Source organism: Colletotrichum abscissum (genome assembly GCF_030869225.1).
Source record: "Colletotrichum abscissum strain IMI 504890 chromosome Unknown Scaffold_13.1, whole genome shotgun sequence".
Lineage (NCBI taxonomy): Eukaryota > Fungi > Ascomycota > Sordariomycetes > Glomerellales > Glomerellaceae > Colletotrichum > Colletotrichum abscissum.
In genome coordinates, this window is record NW_026850021.1 from 1,062,334 (window position 1) to 1,082,587 (window position 20,254).

The window sequence follows — 20,254 nt, forward strand, 5'->3', positions numbered from 1 at the left end:
CTAATGCTTGTAGTGACTCTTCACATGCGTTGGCTGTTGTGTGTGGAGCTGAAGATAAGTTTTGCGATTCAGCTTGAGCCTCATGGAAAGGATTTGTTTCTGGACAATTGTCTTTCCGTCGAGCTGCAATTTCTCTGTACGATCTATTAGACCGAATGAGATGCGGCATTGCCGCTACGAGTACATTCAAAGCCATGTGCCGTTTCTGAAGCGGTGAATGAATAAGTTAGGTAAATCCGACAAGGCGAGACGGCTCTTCAGTGTAAAAGCTGCAGTACTAGGAATAGCCACAAATTATTAGGGATATGCTGACCATAAATACCCAAATACGTAAATGTGAGCTTAGACGGCGTTCATCAGGGCTCATGTGACTCGTCACCTGTATTCATTTCGTCAAACTATCAGGGTCTTCGGAGATAGGCTTAACATTTGGCTTTTCAAGTGACTCTTTCCTCAGGCTGTCAAGATGTCAAAACGTAGATTGGGCCCTTATTAGTTTCAAAGTTTAAAGCTACTTTGAGCACCTTGAAACAAACATCTTGACACTCCGTCGGTACCTGGATAGGCATTTTACAGGTGTAGCGACTTGTGGACTGCGCATGCCGCGAGAAGGCGACTTTGGCAGCGTAAATGACAGGACTAGCAGTTCAGGCCAGAGATTCTTCAGACTTCACGACCAAATGTTCAAGACAGTTCAAGCCAGTGCAATCAGAAAGCAAACGTCACATTAATTCCTGGCCTTTTGGCCGATAGGCCGGCCGCACGCGAAGGCAAACAGCAAAAACATATACAGCTCAACAAGAGCACCCCACGCCCACCAATACAGCTGCCATGCCAGCCCACGACTCCCAAGCCACCCGCATGGCCTCCCGCTCCGCCTCGGGGAGGGGGCCACTGTTGTTGCTGCTGCTGGTGCTGTTGGTGTTGTTGCTGTTGCTGCCGCTGTTGTTGTTGTTGTTGCTGCTGCCGCTGGCAGGGGCCGGAGGAGCTGGAGCTGTTGGCGGCGGCGGAGGCGGCGACGGAATCGGGGCCGGGGCCGGGGTCGTGGTCGTGGTCGTGGTCGGGGCGGGGAGGGGTAGCAGAGGGGCCGAACCCCCCCCCCCCCCGGAGCTATCCCCGGCGGCCCGGGCTGCGCGCGACTTGGCGGCCTTGCTTATCATCGACCCGTTGTAAAGGGGGAGAGTGGGACTACCTCCATTGTGAGGCATTTTTGGCGTATTGCGTCGGAATAGACGGAGAGCTGAGAGAGACGAGGCGGGAAAGGCGAGGCACGGCCAGGGGACGGAGAAGACGGGAGAGACAGGAGATGGTGGAGACTGATGAAGCTGATAGGGTACTGGCTTATATAGCACGGGAGACTGAAAAACAGCGGCGAAAGATTGGATGAGTCGGCGGCTGAAGAGGAGAGAATCCGAAGAAGGGTGGTTGGGGGCATGAAGGGGTTTTAAAGGGTGTCACTCACTCACACGGGCGCCATCAACTCTTGCTCTGCTTGATATAAATGAGCATTGTGAGAAAGAAGATATGGGTCTACAGCTATTTCTTTCTTGCCTTGAAGTAGAGAGGGAAAGTGGTCATCCAAATAAGCGCATTTCACGATGCAGGTGTCAGTGAAGATGAAAGCAGGTCGCGACTCTCCGTGTCGAAATCTTGGGTGCGCGTCGCGAGTCACAGGATGGAAGGCCGGGCTCCTCAAAGGATGAACAAGGCAGCCTCTGACGGGATGTGGCCCCGAGAGGAAGTGCGCGCTTGCTTGCAGACATTACAAGACAGTTATGTAGGTTAGTTGAGGTGGCAACGCAAGTCGAATGAGTGCATGAAATGTTTACACTCGAGGGCTACAAAAGACAAGGTGACGATTTTCAGTATCATTTTCGCGGAACTGTCCTAGCTGAATCTCTGAAGCTTAATGGCTAGGCACCGTGGATTCGTCTCCCTGTCTCATGTCAAATCACCATGTGGCTAATGTCGGGGCAAGATGCTGGTGCAAAATGTTTCGATCGTGTTCTTTATTTAGAAAGCTGGAAAGACCTCCTAAACGGCCTGTGAACAACGGATGTTGCGTTACGTACCTTACTATACTTAAGTGGAAAGCAGGATAGACATACATCTTTCGCCGAGCGGGAAGCTGGCAGGCCTCTTTCCCGTGGGTAACCTGGAGCTGGGACCAGAAGGTCCTATGCCGGGCGGCGGTGGTTTTCAGATCTTTAAGTAAGTAGGTATGTGTCAAGAGCAAGGCAGGCTGCCCAGGCAAGGAAGGTGAAAACGCCATTGCGTCACAAATGAAAGACTGATTGGCTTGGCAGGCACACGATCTTTCAAAAAGGCAATGGACTTCTACGTGTGGAAGGACCATCATCTACGATGTGAGAGTCAATATTAACTCGAGGCTACGACTGCCAATCTGAATCTCACACAGTCCAGTCGATCTGTTCTCCAGGGGGGGCAATTTTGCAGAATCCTTTACGACTGAGAATTTGGAATTGTCTGCTCTACTTGCCCATCCTTTTTCCTTAGTTTCGTAGGTGGACTTTGTTACTACTGCCGACATTGTCCGCGCCACACTCATCCTTCTTTTCGGCTCAGGACCGTCGTTGATTCAGTGGCCAACAACTTATCTCCAAGTCATCTATGCAACAGTAATCTGGGCAGAATCTTACGTAGGCATGAAGGGCAAATGCCGCATGATGCAAGCAGCTTCTCTTCACTGCTTGCTCCCGAAACGCAGCCTTAGCTGTCGGAAAATAGCCAGACCTCACTCATGATTCTTACATTTCTAGACGAATAAGAACTTCGTGACGTTTTCTGTACCGATTCCTCTCTCATGTCCCCTTACCTACTCTGGCATCGAGGCTGTTAAGATGACTGGAAAGTAAGTTGGGATTACCGGTCCATTAGCTCCCATAGGCCCAGACCTGAATACCTTTGGACAGCTTGACGCCTTGACACCTTAACAGTGATCTATCCATTAGGTGAGCGTATTTCCAAAAATGATCTCCCACTCATCCCTAACTTCTCGCCATACTGTCTCATACCGAGGTCTCCTTTTCGCCCTTTTCATCATGACCTCCACCTATACCAACATCAACACCACAATTTGTAACGGATTAGGCTATTTCTTTCGGCGAATTCTGCAAGTCATGTAATGAAACTATCTCAGTGGTATACCGCTAAGGATTGGTTTGCTTGTAAGGATAGCAGCCGTCATGTGATTATGTGATTAATTACTTTACGTGTGCATTGGACGGTGTGCCATTTGCTACCCATAACATAGGGCCAACAAGTCTTCGCGGTGCAAAATACTAAGCTGCTCCTGAAGCCTAATATCATAAGGCTTACCACTACTGCTCTAGTGTGAATAGTATCTCCGAAGGGTTGCCGTCTGTTACAGAGATTCCCGCGATTCCCTTGCCAACCGCCTTAGCCACTTCTGAAGCCACCACTCCGTAAGGACTAGCCATCAAGGTGTTCCAGCCCTTCGTCTCACCGAGGTCATTAGTCGTAGTGAAACCTCCGGCACTCTCTCCAAGCTCAGTGCGTGCGTTGCTAATCGCGGTTTGGGTCGCCGGGTCGACGATTTCGGAGAACTTGATGGACGTAACCTCGTTGATATCCAATGTCGTGGCTGTCCAAAGCTGTGTAATGACCGAGCTAAGACTGAGGCCGAGGGGAACCTGGCTTGCCCACGCTTCATTGGCAACAATTCTGTACCCGTAAACATCGCAAAGGACCTTCATAATAGCTTGTTCGCCGTTTGTGAAGCCATCGGTGTAGATCGCCTTCCAACGTCCAAGATCCTTCACGGAGTAGTCTGAGCCGCCAGTTGCGCTGCCCTCCTTTGCCGTGAAGGTGAGCTCATATCTGGTAGATTCATCTGCTGTAGCCGAATTGTGGAATGCTTGGCGCATGTCTGCCTTCTTTGCCGGCTTTCCCGGAGGCTTCAACAGCTCCGCGCGCGTATCGTCGACTGTGAAGCCCTTTGGTGGTCTAGGTCGGGGCTCGGTCGGCTCGACTGTTTCAGTAACATTTCCCTTGTACCAGTATACTGCTCCGCCATTGCTGAGTCCGAGGGGGATCAACGAGTTGATATCGATAATAAGACCTCCTTCTTCCTTTGACTCTCGCAGTACGCAGTCTGCGATAGACTTGTCCGACCTTGAATCATATCCACCCCGAGGCAGAATGTAGCCGACCTGGTCGAAGTTGCCGTTGGCGGGAATCATCCAGATTTTGTCTTCCTTGTCGTAGCCAACAACACCGCAACGGATACGGTTACCAGTAGCCTTTTGGAGGACTTGAAGAAAGGTTAGCTACGGGATACAGCTTTGGAGTTTGGCCTCGGTGGTGAGGACTGGCGTCAAGACTTACCAGAGCCATCTTTGTCGCCACCGTCAACTACATCGGCGGGCAGATACCAGGGATCAACCTTTCCCATCGGTTTCCAGACAGCTTCGCTGTCATCTCCAGGTAGAAGGTCATCGGTTTGAGCCTTTACAGCAATCAGGCTGAATGCGCCCCAAAGGGCCAACTTTTGAACGTTGATCATGGAGTACTGCATGCTGGCCTGGGTTCAATGTTCAAGAGCAAATCTTTGAAGTCTCGCTCAGATGAAGCAGGCTATTGATGCTCGGGAATTCAAGAGTATTCGTATATACTTGTGCCCCTGCCATATCCGTGCATCCTCTCAGTCAGCTTAAGGCCTCATTTACCAGCAAACCATAAGAATGGGCTCAGGGCCACTATGGCGTAACTTTCTTTGAGTGCTTCCATACTTCGTCACTTTGGTTTTTTGACATCACTGTATTTGGGTTTGCCCAGGAATTAAAGGCAACTGTCAGGCCTCCGTTATAGCAAGTCAACCACCAAGCTATGAGAGGTTTGGTTGAAATTGCCTATGGGCCTAATAGCGAAGGTAAGTTTTAGTCCCTTGGTCGCCTCACTGTGTTTTACCTCGCCAAGAATGCCGTTCGTGCTATTCGCTGACTGGGCGCTGTGAGTAAGTTTGTCGAAATAGATAGTCTCCGGTTCGGATATAGCCGCCAATTTGGGTTTCAGCGATTAATTCAACTACACTCCACTCCTGGTGCGGCTCCCCCGAATACTAAAGAGACGCTAAATGTCTGATTTCGCCTTAAGATGAGCTGCTCCCAACTTCCCAACTACCACCTGAAGCCAGAATAGAGTTTGCACTGCTTCCGAGGTGCCGAAAAAGTATGACTCGGGCGTGTTTCCGGTGAAGCCTTTCCCAACATCATCAACTTTAGTCACAGTAGCCCAGGGCCATCACTTGGCCTTCTGCTAAGGACTCATCGGTTATGCATGTTTGATTGGTTTACTTATTGCCTTCATCCTACGTGAACAACGCATGAGGACTGTCGAAACAATCGTCCCAGGTGTTTCCTGCAGAGGCATAAAATTTCTCTAGGACCTCTTTAGCTGCGACTGGAAGATAGATTCCCATCCTCTGACTGTCTTCCTTCATACGCCCCAGAACGAAGCTCTGCATGGACAGGTTTCCACTCTTCGCCTCGAACCCGGCTACAATCATTGGCCATGTGGTGCAGATCTTCAAGGCTGAAGAGGCAAGCGAGGCTTTGAGAAAAGAAAACAGCCTGTCACGATGGATTTCCTTGACAGTCATCCAATCTTTCGAGAAAGGAATGATCTTCACACTTTGTAGAGAGGAAACACCGAACAGTGCCACGGCTGACCGATAGGTCTTGGCCATTAAGAGGTGTTCATCTGCTAAAGGTTCCGCGCTACTAGACCAGACTTCAGGTGAATAGTCCAAAATCTTATCTAAAAGACGCTCTGCTTCAATCCTGATCGAGGTGAGAGGTCCTCCAGATTGAATGCACGTTGCTTGGAAGCGAAGGCGGTTGATGTGAATGATGTCGATGAGTAAGTCGACTGGACATGGAAGCTGGGGATAATATCCAATCGAGAATACGTCCCTCACTACATTCCGTATCTTAAAGTTTGCGACTGGCGATACTTGATCGTGGGCGGGGCTAGTTGTATTGGCGAGATTCTCGATGCTAGATGACGGGCTGGAGTTAGTAGCAGGTGACGTATGCCGTGATGACTACGCCGAAGCAAGGCTAGTATGTCCTAAACCTGGTGGCCTTGATAACAAATTGTACAGGAGACACTCACACTTTACAGAATAACACTAGGGACTTGAGATGCGGCGACTTTTGACAGAACGCATCCCAACCGCCACGCATAGCAATCAACGCAGCAAACCCATTCAAGTGGACACGCCAGTTAGGCTCTGTTGCACTCCCCATAAGCTACATTCCATCAGTGTCAGGTTGCGCATGGGTGTAATAGCATTTTCTCCCTTACATCACCGAAAAGGAAGACGATTACGCCAGCCAGAGTTGCATCAGAGCATCGCGTACTCTCGTTCTCGATGTCCTTATTTAAAGCCTGGATCGCTGTAAGACGATGCTGATAGGCCCTAGCTCTGACCTCAATTGCGTAAGCGTCATTCCTTGCAGGCGATAGGCGTGACATCCGGTGCTCGATTGCCATAGTGACTAGGCCATGCCGTCGGTATGGTTTCATAGCGTGAATGTGGGAAATTGGTACAACCCACGGGCTCTTAGTGAGCTGGTTCTCGTAGAAGTATGGGTAAACCTGTTCGTTCCCTATGGGTACCGAGGTGCTTGTCAGCCCAAATCTTTTGGCATGCGCAGGTAGATCCATTGGGATAGCATGGTTCCAGAGCACGGTTTAGAAGTCTGACTAACAATAAATTGAAGCCTCAGCAATGTCGCATGTTTCCGTCCGGAGCTCTTGTCCGGGAAATACATGGATGAGCTTTACCCGGCGACCTTCTTCTTCTGGAATCTTCGGTATCGCCTTGTTTTTGCCGCTGCCTTTCAAACCCTTCTTGGCGATGTCGATTTTATCAGTTTTCGGTTTTCGTCCGCCCCTCCATGTCCGCGTCGTGACCTGATTAGGGGTCACCCAGGTCAAAGGCTTCACGTTCTCATACCCAGGGCACACTATGCCGCTAAGCTTGCACCTGGAGCATACCGGACGTTTAGAATCGCAGACCAAGCCCCGGCGCTGACATTCCCAGCAAAATCGCCTGGTGCTGCCGCTGCCGGCGCTATTGTCGTCGAGGCTCTCTGACGCACCAGTAGAGGTGCGCGGCTCTGGTGATGGCGCCATCGATCTGACTGGGAGGCGGGAAATTGAGGGGAAAGACTTGTACGTTTTAGGTTATTGGAGGTATTGATAGGAATCGCCCGTATATATTGCCGGCCCGGGGTCGTTTCGTAGTACGTGTGCCTCCTGAGGGCGGGAGAGCTACCCGCCCTGCCCGCGTAGAAGAGGGGACGTTCCGCGGACGCCGGTGACTGGCGATGCGAGACACTCGGTGGATACTTGCAGCTCTTGGCTCACTCCTTCTGCTGATCGGTCAAGGCCTCACAAAAACCGTGTCTTTCCAGCTTGATCTAGGGGCTGGCTGCAAGGGACAGCCAATTGTGCGAAGAACAATGTCTGAGCTAGAGCCGGAAGAGGCACTTTTCACTTTGTGGCAGTACAAAGCAGTATTGGGCTTCTCACTTGCCTTGAAAGACTGGGAATACGTATCTAGCCAGTTGGTCCCGTGAACCAGGGTTGTTGCGATGCATATTGGTTGCTTCTCTAGCTTTAGTGAAAGTCCCAATAGGGCCTGCAGCATTCGATGTGTAACATGATGACGCAAGCCTGATTCTTCCAAGCATTTGTCGTAAAACCTGTTCCGAGATGTAAGTAGTCAGAAAACACCTGACGTTTTCGGTTAGACCTGCTTCACAAGTGTGGATGAAGCTTTCAACTTTTAATGAAATACCGGGGCTTATCAGGTTTTGGAAAATCATTTGGAAGTGAAACCAGCCAGTCAGTAGTAGCGCACAAGACGGCGAAGATGTATAATGTCTGGTAGGACAAAATGGCTTCTTTGCATTTAGACTCGGAGAAAATCTATCTGGGTCACGCCCATAAAGTAGTACAGATCAGTAGATACTACTCTCCTTCCTTCTCGAATCATGCATCGTCTTGATTTGACTAAGTGCACGAAGAGCACATGCACGGAAGTCAACATCGACCGAACAACCCCGAAGATAGAACTTCGAGGATAGAAGGACTGTAACTTTGATTGGACCCGGCACCTTAGCACCCCAAAAGACAGTTAGGAGTATTTTCGTAGACTCGAGCAGATAATTGCTACAGACCGCCGATGGCTCTTTACCGGAACCTCAGCCCATGGAATCAGCACATTGTTACCTGAGGCCAATGCTGCAACGGCAATAACAGATGGGTCTGATAACCCCATCAGACTCAGTAGGGGTGTAAGTTATTCGATCGTAGAGCCCAGAAAATGGCTAGAACGCAGTCTTTACTTTTGTCAGCCATGTGCAGAGAATTAGCCGGCCCTTTGCACACAGCCGCGCGCGAAAGGACAGATGGTCTCCCCTGCCAAGGATCCGCGAAATCAGAATTGGCAAGTTGGATCCGTGTAGATCATTCCGAAAAGCGTCGCGTCTCCGGGGCATGACACATGTCAGGCTTGCCAGCCCACATCAGACCCTTTGCAGACGGACAGAGTCTCCGAGCTACAGCCTCGGCATTGACAGAACTTCATGTACTTTGACTACCATATCTTAGAGGGTGAAGAGATCATGCTTCTTTATCCGTGCTCAGAGCCGCTCCTCGTTCATATGATGGCATTGAGGCTTGGAAGGTTACATGGGCACCGAAGAGAAATCATGAAGTAGGAATTTTCCTCTCAGGGAGATATCCGATGTGGCCTGTTGTCAACTAAACTAACACCTGTTGCAAAGAAAAACACTGTAGACCCAGCTTTCTTGGCCATCGGCGGTGATTCTAAACTTGGTCTTGTCTCTTGAAGTTTCTTGAGGCTGTGCAGCATTTCGGGCACGGATATCAGCCCATCTATGTATTTGATACACTTCGCAATGGCCGCCAACAATGGAAACGTTATGCAGCAATTGGTCGTCGAATGGCAAATAAGAGAAACAGAAAATAGTACAACGCAAAAGCTGAAGCGTGAGTTCTGGCCTTAGCTTAGATGTGGGATGGTATGTACACAACTCATGGTAGAGCATGTTGTACCTTATTTTTCGGCATCAGGTTGAGAACATAGAAAGGAGATACAAGCCGAAAACCCCATTGCTCTAGGTTTGAGAACAGCGTGTATGTGGGTAAAGATTTGCCCGCCCCTTACAACTGTACGCGGAAGAGCTCCGACGAGGTCCTTGTCTGTCAAGGTTAAGCATGCCATCGCGGGGGTGGGTACACACCTATTTACAGTTTAGCATCTGGCTAGGGTTCGTTTAAGGTGTCAGCCATCTGCATCTATCTCCACTATGCTGGTAAACTCCGGCTCTACTCTTTTGCGATCGTCGAGAGACGACGTAATCGCTCTCCTGTAATCTCGTCATTCCCTCAAGGACTTTCGGAGAGTTGACTAATCCGCCCGGTCTACAGGAAAGCCCTCTTCAGGTGGGCAAGACATTGTGACAGGTCATTTGTCAATATGTAAAAGGGCTTAAGCTTAAAGAAAGTGCCGTCTTTTTTCTCATTTGCGCGATTCATACCTTTGAGTTGAAATCCCTTAACGCCAGAATTCTGAACGAAGTAAACTTTGGGTACGGGTGGGATTAGCCCTTCGGAAACGCCTTGTAGCAAAATAATGCTCAGCCTGAAGTATCTAGCCGCAGGTCTCGCATAGTAGTTCGACCGGGTCCACCGTCCTCTTCACCGTTGCACAACGAGGCGGTAATCGAGTTCCGCTGTGCCGCGTTCCGAGACGGAAGCATATTGGCCCCGGGGTACTGAAGATCTCTGAAGATCTGACTGCCTATCCCGGTAGCCCTATAGCAGAAAACGTCCTCCCCGGTATGCTTACGTGAACTACTGCCGTGTCGTCGTTGTGCAACGATGTGACAGATACTTGATAACAAGAAGTGGGCTGTCCAGTAAATTGCCAGGGCTGTTCCACCCAGCAGTTGGCGCCACCTCAGGGGCAATGATGGTGGTAGGTAGAGCGTAGTCAAGGAGGGTCCCCATGCTACAGACAAGAGTTGGAGGCTGTGTGTCTCGTTGAAAATACCACCCTCGTCCGCGAATGGCAGGTAGACGCTACACCGAACGAGGATCAGATGATGGTATTGCTTAGTCCCTACGGTTCTAGTCTACAAGCTTGAGCTTTTGTCTACCAGCAGCTTGTCAAAGGGGCAGGAGCATGCGACTTTGTGAAATACTTAGGTAGATACAGGCAAGGTCTGGGCCCTTTGGGCCCGAGTTTAGGTCCGGCTGTTGCACCCAAGCGCGTTTCTATCCACCACCATGTGCGCTGGGTGCCAGTAATTAGACTGTTTTATGCGGGGTGCAGAACGGGACTGCATGAGGTACAGTACTTTGCTCGGCTTTTTGACCTAAATTGTAGGATCCCTGAATAGCATCGATATCGACAGACTGTACAGTCGTCCACATGTCGGTGTTCCCGCTGCCCTAGCTATGACCCAGATTTAGGAAGTTTTTGATGAGGGCATGAATCGTTCAAGTTTGAATTACGCGTCCTTGCTCAACTTATTGAAAAGTACGATGTCTTGAAGTGTACAAAAGGAACGCGGCTTCGCATCCTGCACATGATGTTGTTTCATGGACCACTCAGCATTCTTTACACTCACTCAGTCTTTCATTCACAAAAGCTTGTCTCTCATTATGTTACCACTCATGCTTCTTGGCGCCCTGGCGCCAAGTGTTCAAGCCGTTGCCCTGACCAAGGGTAACACGACCTTTGAGCAACAGTGCGCCTCTTTTGCAACTTCTCTACGTATCAACGGGGCCAACTCCACCGCCTCCGAGTACGTCCCAGCAGGAACCACCTTGCAGTTCCCGAACGCGGATCCCACTTGCAGTCGTCCCTCTCAGAATGTCACGGCCAACATCTGCCGTGTCACCGCGCGCATCGCTACCTCGCCTCGCTCTGGTCTCAAGTTCGAAGCTTGGCTGCCCGAGAACTGGACCGGCCGCTTCCTCAGCACCGGCAACGGCGCCCTCGGTGGCTGCGTTCAGTACGAGGATCTCGCGTATGCGTCTTCCCTTGGCTTCGCTTCCGTGGCCACCAACAACGGCCACGATGGCATGAGCGGACTCCCGTTCCTGAACAACGAGGATGTGATCGAGGACTTCGTGTACCGCGCCCTGACGACTGGTGTCGTCGTCGGCAAGGACGTTACCAAGTCGTTCTACAATAAGCCCCATACGAAGAGCTACTATCTCGGCTGTTCTACTGGAGGCCGTCAGGGCTTCAAGCAGGCTCAGGCTTTCCCCGAGAACTTTGACGGCATCGTCGCCGGAGCGCCGGCCTTCTCCTTCAACAATCTCACCTCCTGGAGTTGCCACTTCCTTCCCCTCACCGGCCAGCAGGGCGCGGACACCTTCATTCCCATGACCATGTGGCCGACTATCCACGATGATATCCTGGCCCAGTGCGACGAGCTGGACGGCGTCAAGGACGGCTTCCTCGAGTCCCCCGACCTCTGCGACTACAAGCCTGAAAGCCTCCTCTGCGGCGTCAACAGCAACCAGACAGACGCCTGCCTCACCCAGAAGCAGGTTGAGACCCTCCGTGGCATCTACGCGCCCCTGATCGACGCCTCTGGCGACCTCGTCTACCCGCGCATGCAACCCGGCGCCGAGCTCAGCGGCGCACCGCAGACCTACTTCAACGGACAGCCCTTTGGTGCCTCTGACTGGTTCAAGTACGCGATCCTGAACGATTCGACCTGGGACCCGGCCACGATTACTCCCGAGGACTATGTGCGCTCATCGAGCCTGAACCTCTTCAACGTCGAGACCTGGGACGGCGACCTGTCCCCTTTCCAGAACCGCGGTGGAAAGCTCCTGCACTACCACGGCCTCATCGACGGCACGATCTCCAGCGATAACTCGCCCAGGTACTACGAGCACGTGTCTCAGACGATGGGTCTGGCCCCAGCCGAGCTGGATGAGTTTTACCGTCTGTTCCGTATTTCCGGCCTTGCTCACTGCAGTGGTGGCACCGGAGCTGCGTTCATCGGTAACCAGGCCAAGAACATGGCGAGCCTTGACCCTGAGGAGAACGTCCTCATGGCTATGGTCCGCTGGGTCGAGGAAGGTGTTGCCCCTGAGACTGTTACCGGCACCGCTTTTGTGAACAACACGGTGAGCGCTGGCGTCGACTACAAGCGTCGCCACTGCCGCTGGCCGACACGTAATGTCTTTAAGGGAACTGGGGACTACAAGGATGAGAACAACTGGGAATGTGTGCCGATCTAAGGAAAAGGTCTTCGTGGTGACAGGAATTGATCCAGTAAGTCAGCTTGTCGATACGTGTATTTACCAGATGGCAGTTCCGTATGTTTGTGCGAATACTTAAAATACTATCCACGTACATAATGTTCTTCCAACTCCCTAGAGACTTTCCATCGTAGAAAGGGAACTCAATAACTTTGAGGAGCAAATGACGCGGTGATACCCTGTGACACTTCAATATGATGCATATTGTTTCAGATGAGTTCAAATTCGACAAGGTCTGTCAGCAAGAAGTGCAGTCATGAATATTCGTAATTATTAGTACTAGGTGTATGATCATTCCGACGTTAATCCAAACGGTCCTTGCTTCTAGACCTTTGGCTAGCCTCCTGAGAGGGGGCTAATGACTGGGAGCCGACTTCGACAACGCTCATGTCCGACCGAACGTTGAAGGTTCGGCCTCTCCAGTTCACCGTAGAGCCGCAGAAAACAGCCCAAACCCAAATGGGAAGGGCCAGAAACTCTCTTCCGAGCCACGCGGGCAGCCATTCCAAGAAGGACCTCGGAGGTGCTCCACCAGGTGTCGCGGTGCCCCTGGCAAACTTTGGCGTGTTCTCGTCCACTTCAACAGTGTACCCAGCATGGAGGCGGTTGTATGTGAACCAATCACACGCCATCCAGATAGTTGTGAAAGCCGTCCAGTAGAGGCCAAAGGCGCCCCAAGTCTGCGATGTTCCAAAGGTGCTGTGGAACCAGGGGAGAGTGGTAACAGCGAAAGCAAAGTAGCCGCAACAGGTCAGGCTCTCAACACCAGGCTCGACCAAAGTGGCGGCGAGAACGGTCCACTTGCGCGCACGAAGCCATCGAGCGCGGCGGGCAAAGTATGCGTGTACGGACATGCCGGCCATTGGTTGAACTGCAAGGTCGCCCATGACGAGTCCGTGGTTCTTCATGCCCGGCAGACTCGACTTCCACAATAGATCGCCAATCAGGTGATCCTCGCAGATGTACTCGGAGAAGTAGTTGATGCCCTTAGGTAGGTTCTTGTTGGGTAATATCGGGTTTTGGGCTGGGTCCGTTACGGTGTCCAGATGCGATTTGCGAAACATGTTGCTCTTGCCGACGGCGCAAGGGGCTACGCCAACGGTGTTGATCGCGCTGTAAAACTTGGCGTGACTTGTGGCCATGAACATCTCATCGAGTCGGCCTCCGCCTTGGCTCTTCGAATACTCGAGGAACGAAACACTTTGGCCTTTGCCGGTGATGTGTTGCGAGGAGCTAGAGTCGGGGGTTGAATATAGGAGCGTCTGCGTCTCTGCTGAAACGTCTCCTCGTGACACCGTATCGACGACGATTGGCAGAAGGTGTACAAACTTGTACGGCCTGACTTGTTTACCATCCGGCCCGTATCCCAATAGCTTGTCAACCATCCGACCAGCCACGCCCTTGGCAACCCAGATGTTGCAGTCCATGACCCAGATGATGTCTCCTTTGGCTTCTCGATATGCGCGACTGATGTTTCTGATCTTTGGGTTTGGGCCCAGGTTGTCGGTGTGGCCATCAGTGCCATGCAGTAGCGGATCTTCCTCCTCAACCAAGACTCGAGCATCGAAACCAGGGAAATCCTGTACTATCTTCACTAAGACGGGGTACGCCGGATCGATCTTTTCGGCCACGCAGAGGTGGATCGTCAGCTTGTCGCGCGGGTAGTCTTGTCTAAACGAGGACGCTATGCACTCATAGAGACCATGCTCAAGACCCTTGACAGGACGGATGATGGTGATGTGCGGTACATCTTCTTTGCTCAGAGAGGGGGAGACGGCGGGTCGCAGGCGAGACGAGTACGAGAGGAAGCTGAAGAAGGTCAGTGGATGGTCCGCATCATCTAGAACTACACTCACATTCTGACGATACCAATGGATTGCACTGCATAGACAAATGTGCTCCACCCAGCACAAACGATCGCAATAGCTTGCGCCACGGATGACCAATCTGCCATTATGGGATCGAGGCCGTTTTGCGCTGCGCGATGCGCGGAAAGGGGGGTTTGGGATCAAGGATAGCTGGTGCGCCCAAATACCATGGGAGGGAGGAAACCGCGGCAGAAAGGAAAGGAAAATTCGTCACGAAGTCGCCGACAACATGGCAATGATCAGACTCCCGAATCCTACCTACCCAGAAGCGAGGAAATTGGAAATTGGCCGTAAGCTTAGCTGAGACGGGGCCGATAACCTTACAAAAGTCGGTAGGACCGGAGACTGGGAGTCGCGTGGCATGGGATTTCGACGCGCCCCACCAAGCTCGAAGCTTGAAATTGTGACCATCAGCCACATAAGGTACCTTGGGAGTAGTGACTGTGGCGGGAGCTCCGATGGAATCTGAGGCTTGAGCCAGACTGGATTAGGTAAGATTCATCTTATGCCTGTGGGCTATCCCCACCCGAGTTATTCCGGCCGGAGGTGAAAGCCGGGCCTGGGCACGGACCAGTGGGTGAGCGAGCCTTGAAAGAGTCAGACGGCGGGGGCTTTGACGGAAGCGAGCGATGGATACGGCGGAGACCTTTTTCTACGCTGAAATTTTCTGCGAGCAACACCGTTTTCTTCCTTCACCATCCACACACGTCTGCCGAACAGGATCGAGCTGCCTCGAAAAAGTGAGGTGATTTTCGGCTTGCATGGCCCAATTGACGGGTGATCTGTCGGCTGGACGGGTGGAAAATTCCTCAATCAAGTAAGTTGCTACAACGTTCTCTCAATCTCTTCTTCCCTTGGTCCATGAGGTGGTTGCCGCGGTTGGCCCAGCCCTGCTTGATCGTCGCGATGACTCTATCGCGCGGTTGAAAAAGGTTACCTTGGCTGCCCCTCCACCTGAATGTTTGCTATGATGACACCTATTACCCATTGTGCGAAGAGTGCGTCTTCATTGAACCTCTGTGCCGCGAAACAATATAGACTACAACGGTATCTGATGCAAACTTTGGACACAATTCTTTTTGTTCTTCAAGCACTGAGCCATGGACAATAAGCTGACCAGTGCCCAAAAGACAGACATGATTTGCTAGCATAATGTCGCAAACTAAGATTACGGCTTCACAGCCGGCGCAAGCTACGATGCCTGCCCAGAGCTCCTCGAAGTCTCCCACGACGTCGCGGCCGCGAGGCCCTCCGTTGCACAAGATTTACGAGTTGCCTGCTCCCATACGGACATTTCCGCTTCCTAGCTTTTATCCGAATAATCCAATTTCTCTATTCCATGTCCTTTTCGCATGGACGAAACAAGCCTTGTTCCCACCGCCTGCTGAACCGTCCACTGTGCACGAGGGTCTCTGGTCCCCAGAATCCAAATCTGTCAACATCATCGACGAAAAGTCCATGCGCGCGCTGTGGGAACAAGGGTTCTACGGCAAGGGCAACTTAAGTCGAAGTGAGCCCAACTGGTTGAAGCGCGAGCATGTCAGGCGAGGCCTCGTGCCAGGCCAGGTCAGCGAGCTGGTAACAGCTAACAGACGTGAAGAGCGAAGGCAGATGAAGTGGGAGAGAGCCAAGACAGAGCAAGAAGCCATCAGACAATTACGACTCCAGGAAGCCCAGTTGGCGACTCAGGTGTCAGGAGATGGCGTAGTCAACTCTGCTGCCCTGGTCACCGAGGCTGACGCCATCCTTGATGCAACGAACAATGATGATCCTGAGCGAGAAGCCTCGACAGACGCGGATACACTGCCTGAGCCACTTGTTCCCCTTAAATCAGCGCTTGCCGCCCAATCCAATCACCTGCAAACCAACGGTGTCGATACGATAACGGTGGCGTCCGTCACTGAGCCCGAGGCTATCGGCCAAATTTCTACCAAACCCTCGACCTTCCAAGGGGCATCTACAGCTATCGAGCCAGCCAAGATTGTCAAGCCCAGTGACTTCCTTCATTCGGCCCAAGATCTTGAGGCTGTCGACGAATCCGAAAATGCCCTGCCGGTGGGCCAAGTGCCTTTGACGCCTCTTCCTGTCGCATGGAATGCTCCCGTTGGCCCATTACAACTGCTGTGCCTTCCCAACTCGCATAGTCTGTCTGCGACAGCAAACTCAACTGAGATTGAGACGTTAAATGGTGGTGCTCGGCAAGTCAACGGCATCCACGAGCCTACTACATCACAGGAAATTGGCTTGTGTTCCTCCGAGCCCCAAGCCAAGGAACCATTCGTCAACGGCATCTCAACTATATCAGCAAATGCCTCGCCGGTTGGGCCCCTGGAGCTTTTATCTCTCCCCAACGCCGAGCCTGTTACCAACGGAACGATGAATGGCGACCACGCCACGATGACGAACATTGATGAGAGCCCTGTTACCGACACTACTCCCTCCGCAACACCAAAGCTGTCGACAATCCATGAAGACGTGGGCGTAAACGGCCATCTGATCAACGACTTGATAACGAATAATAATGGTGACAAGATGCTTCATCAAAATGGTTTGAACGGGGTGGCAAAATCCGCTGTCAACTCTACCGAGATCCCATCAACACCCAAGTCGGCCAAACGTCGCAAGAGCGTTCGCTTCTCGCCCAAGGTTGAGTCGGCCACATATCAGCTGTCCGACCCGCCTAGCCCCAGACTCGCTCTTCACAACGGAAACAATGGAAAGGCGACACCGCCTGTCAATGGCACGCCATTGGGCCCTAGCGTCTTGGAGACAGATTCGGAAGAGGTGACTAGATCTGATGATGTCAAGAAACTTGAGAAGCTAGACGATGTCCATGCGGAGGCAGTCGAGGTCGTGAACAAGGAACACCTCCAGCTCACATCCGAGGAAGCATTCTTCCTGGCTTTCGGCATGGGTGCTCTACGAGTTATCGACCCTACCACCAAGACTCCGATCCCGACTCCTGAGCTGTTCAATCTCTTTAGACAATACTCCTACTTCCCCCGTCGCCCTACAGAGGAGCTCCAGCCGGATGATGGATTTCTTGTAAATTATGCCGTGTACCATCACTTCCGCTCCTTGGGATGGGTTCCCAGAGCAGGTATCAAGTTTGGCGTCGACTGGATGCTGTACGCCAAAGGACCCGTGTTTGATCACGCAGAGTTCGGCGCCATCCTCCTGCCATCCTATTCCCACCAATGGTGGAAGGACAGTGACCGCAAGATCCCGCGTAAGACCTGGCACTGGCTTCACGGGATCGTCCGTGTCCTCTCCCACGTCCAGAAGAGCTTGGTTTTGGTCTACGTCGACATTCCGCCGCCTCCTCAATTGGAAGAGGCGATGAAGAAGGGGCCGGCCGAGGTCTTTAAGTTGTACAAGATTCGCGAAGTTATGGTTAAGCGGTGGTCAAGCAACCGCAACAGATGATTTCCCGCATTTCATATTCACGATCTGGGCGGGCGTTGGGAAAAGGCATGGAAAAGTTTGGAGGCGAATGATACAAGCCTGGTCTTGGGCATGGTTTTGAGGTGCTGACCATGCATGGGGATCCATGGTTTACACGAATATTGGGGAGTGTCTATGCTGGCATAAGCATTGTTCACTTTGTATGAGTAAAACGGAAGACTCGGACTACGGCATATTCGGCGACAGCATGCCATTGCCTTTCTTGCTACAGTAGAATACCCCACCATGAATGTAAGATGATGATGAGGCAATCTATCCTGTCAATTCACAATCGTCTCGGTTCACGAGTATGCAGGTTTAGCTGGCGTTTGCAGTTTTCTCCTTTTCCCCACGAGTCACGTCTTCGGCCTCCCGCGGGTTAAACGGAGGTGCTTTCGCCGCCCCCCGGCCCCGGAGTCAACGTCTGTTCTCGGGTTGTCCAAGCCTTTACCAAGCATACCCAAGCCAATTCTTTCCTCCCCTTCATCACAGAGCCCCCCTTCACAAGTTGACACCGCACCATGACCACTCAAGCTTTGCATCATGGCACCAGGTGGCCAAGACTCGGGTCCTCGTGTCCTATTCGGACGAACTGCGACGGTCAATCTTATTCCAGGGACCGAGCCAACCCCACACCGCGCATATGGATTGGGAATGGTGGTGTTTTCCCCGACCTCGCCCCGAAAACCCCGCGATCTATCTGAATCCTTCTAGAGATCTAACTGGGCTAGGTGCCGTCCGCTCGCCCGGCGTGCAGGAGGGTAGCTGAGGCTAATGCCGGCGACAGAGAATGGAGTGGTGTGGTGTTCAATACCTGCAGCAGATGACGTGAGTAGCATCTCTGCTCAATTCAATTTCCTGCCAATCCCAACCCTAGCACAAGAGAAAGAAAAAAGATGAAGCGACGGGAAAGCTAAGGAGCCACGGGAGCTTTAGTCTGCTCAAAGAGCTAATTTGTCTCGGAGAATCGTTGCATTCCTCCACCAGTTCCGAACGTGGCTAAGCTTTTGGGGGAGTCGGGGGGGCCAGGGGGGAAAAGGCAAGAGGGGTAATCTACTAAACTTTGTCTTCATCCCATTGACGGAAGAAAATTCCCAAGCTACGGCTACTACACCATCGCGAGTGGGGGACAGCCAAGTATCCCAGCATCATCCCAGACCTGCCAGGGGTGTGGAGTAAAGTAGGTACAGGCCGTTTCCATTTGCCTTTCGCCGGATTCTACGGTGTAATACCCTAAGCTTTTGTTGCTCGATCTAATTTTCCCTGCAGGACTTTGGAGATTCGGGTTCGTTCTACCAAGCGAGGGGAGAAAGAAGCTGGGTTCCTGGCCCTGGGAGGTGCGGCTGTCTGCTTGGGGTTGCATCAAGGATTCGAGAGCTTTTCCTTGGCTGCACCGGTGTTCGACCGGGGACGGCGTGGCAAGGTTCAGGTGGTAAACGAAGCTGTCGGTATACTCGTAAAGGGTAAAGGGGGACCTGAGATGGTTCTCGTATATGAAGAGGATGGGCGTCCGGTGCGACGAAGGACGTCTGCATGTGGAGTTGCTCCTACTCCCTCAGCTTCGTCTTCAGCTTCACAGTCACTACCACGCAGCACCCAGCAAGCAGCAGCACCTCCTGAAGAAGACTGGAACCAGACAACCACCACAGAAGACTCCACGATGAAGCCTCAAGCCCTCCTCTCGGCCGCGGCCTTCCTCCCGGCCTTCGTCTCGGCTGCCCCGTCAGCGGACAAAAGAGCCGCGAAGCCTCCCGCGTTCTTCCTCGCCGGTGACTCGACTACCGCGGTGCAGTCTACTGGTGGTGGCGGTTGGGGCAATGGCTTCCTCAGCTTCCTGAAGAAGCCGGCGTTCGGCACAAACTACGGCCGCAACGGACGTACTACGGTCGACTATGTCAGCCAGGGACACTGGGCTACCGTCAAGGACGCAGTCAAGTCCAACACGGCCAACTTTGATGTCTATGTGACGATTCAGGTGAGTCTTATACTGCCTCATCCTTACCATCACCTTCTCGGACCTGCTAACACGGCTATCAAATAGTTCGGCCACAACGACCAAAAGCCCGAAAAGAACATCTCCCTCGACCAGTACCAGACAAACCTCGGCAACCTCGCCAAGGAAATCAAGGCCCTCGGCGCGACGCCCATCCTCGTCACCCCTCTCACGCGCCGCAGCTTCAACTCGGCGGGCGTCGTGACCAACAACCTCTCCAACGAGCGCGAGCGCACCATCGCCGCGGCGACGGAGACCAAGACTACCTACATTGACCTCAACCTCAACAGCCGCAAGTACGTCCAGGCCATCGGCGAGACAAAGGCCCACTCGTACAACCTCGTCGAGAGCGACAACACGCATCTCAACGCCGAGGGCAGCGTCGTCTTTGGACGGTTGGTGGCGGACCTTGTGCTGCAGAAGAACAAGGGGCTCGAGCAGTGGTTCACGCCCAACAAGACGTTGAGCGATGAGATTTGGAAGGCGATTAACAGCTCCACTGTCTAAAAGGGGCTTCTAGGGAAAGGCCTATACTTTCGTATTTTTCGTATTCAACTGGATGTTGATAATATCTATTGAAATT

The 20,254-nt window shown here is 52.3% G+C and overlaps 8 protein-coding genes across 8 annotated transcripts; 4 read left to right on the forward strand and 4 right to left on the reverse strand.

The window, feature by feature from the left end:
- Positions 1-3,341: 3,341 nt before the first annotated feature.
- CABS01_06528 (uncharacterized protein) lies at positions 3,342-4,558 on the reverse strand (the record flags this gene model as incomplete). Its single annotated transcript, XM_060539894.1, has 2 exons — positions 3,342-4,294; positions 4,369-4,558. 2 exons carry the CDS (start codon positions 4,556-4,558, stop codon positions 3,342-3,344), a joined length of 1,143 nt encoding a protein of 380 aa, XP_060404431.1.
- A 792-nt stretch (positions 4,559-5,350) lies between these two features.
- Positions 5,351-6,290, reverse strand: CABS01_06529 (C6 zinc finger domain-containing protein; the record flags this gene model as incomplete). Its single annotated transcript, XM_060539895.1, has 2 exons — positions 5,351-6,011; positions 6,157-6,290. 2 exons carry the CDS (start codon positions 6,288-6,290, stop codon positions 5,351-5,353), a joined length of 795 nt encoding a protein of 264 aa, XP_060404432.1.
- Positions 6,291-6,309: 19 nt separating this feature from the next.
- Positions 6,310-7,182, reverse strand: CABS01_06530 (C6 zinc finger domain-containing protein; the record flags this gene model as incomplete). The annotated part of the gene is made up of 2 exons (XM_060539896.1): positions 6,310-6,653; positions 6,756-7,182. The coding sequence occupies 2 exons, from the start codon at positions 7,180-7,182 to the stop codon at positions 6,310-6,312; spliced, it is 771 nt and encodes a 256-aa protein (XP_060404433.1).
- Positions 7,183-10,746: 3,564 nt separating this feature from the next.
- On the forward strand, positions 10,747-12,345 carry CABS01_06531 (tannase and feruloyl esterase; the record flags this gene model as incomplete). Its single annotated transcript, XM_060539897.1, has 1 exon — positions 10,747-12,345. The coding sequence occupies one exon, from the start codon at positions 10,747-10,749 to the stop codon at positions 12,343-12,345; it is 1,599 nt and encodes a 532-aa protein (XP_060404434.1).
- A 323-nt stretch (positions 12,346-12,668) lies between these two features.
- CABS01_06532 (ceramide glucosyltransferase) lies at positions 12,669-14,320 on the reverse strand (the record flags this gene model as incomplete). The annotated part of the gene is made up of 2 exons (XM_060539898.1): positions 12,669-14,175; positions 14,223-14,320. The coding sequence occupies 2 exons, from the start codon at positions 14,318-14,320 to the stop codon at positions 12,669-12,671; spliced, it is 1,605 nt and encodes a 534-aa protein (XP_060404435.1).
- A 1,066-nt stretch (positions 14,321-15,386) lies between these two features.
- CABS01_06533 (tRNA intron endonuclease) lies at positions 15,387-17,660 on the forward strand (the record flags this gene model as incomplete). The annotated part of the gene is made up of 1 exon (XM_060539899.1): positions 15,387-17,660. The coding sequence occupies one exon, from the start codon at positions 15,387-15,389 to the stop codon at positions 17,658-17,660; it is 2,274 nt and encodes a 757-aa protein (XP_060404436.1).
- Positions 17,661-18,199: 539 nt separating this feature from the next.
- On the forward strand, positions 18,200-18,382 carry CABS01_06534 (uncharacterized protein; the record flags this gene model as incomplete). Its single annotated transcript, XM_060539900.1, has 1 exon — positions 18,200-18,382. One exon carries the CDS (start codon positions 18,200-18,202, stop codon positions 18,380-18,382), a length of 183 nt encoding a protein of 60 aa, XP_060404437.1.
- A 776-nt stretch (positions 18,383-19,158) lies between these two features.
- CABS01_06535 (GDSL-like Lipase/Acylhydrolase) lies at positions 19,159-20,178 on the forward strand (the record flags this gene model as incomplete). The annotated part of the gene is made up of 2 exons (XM_060539901.1): positions 19,159-19,653; positions 19,720-20,178. The coding sequence occupies 2 exons, from the start codon at positions 19,159-19,161 to the stop codon at positions 20,176-20,178; spliced, it is 954 nt and encodes a 317-aa protein (XP_060404438.1).
- Between the last annotated feature and the right edge of the window lie 76 nt (positions 20,179-20,254).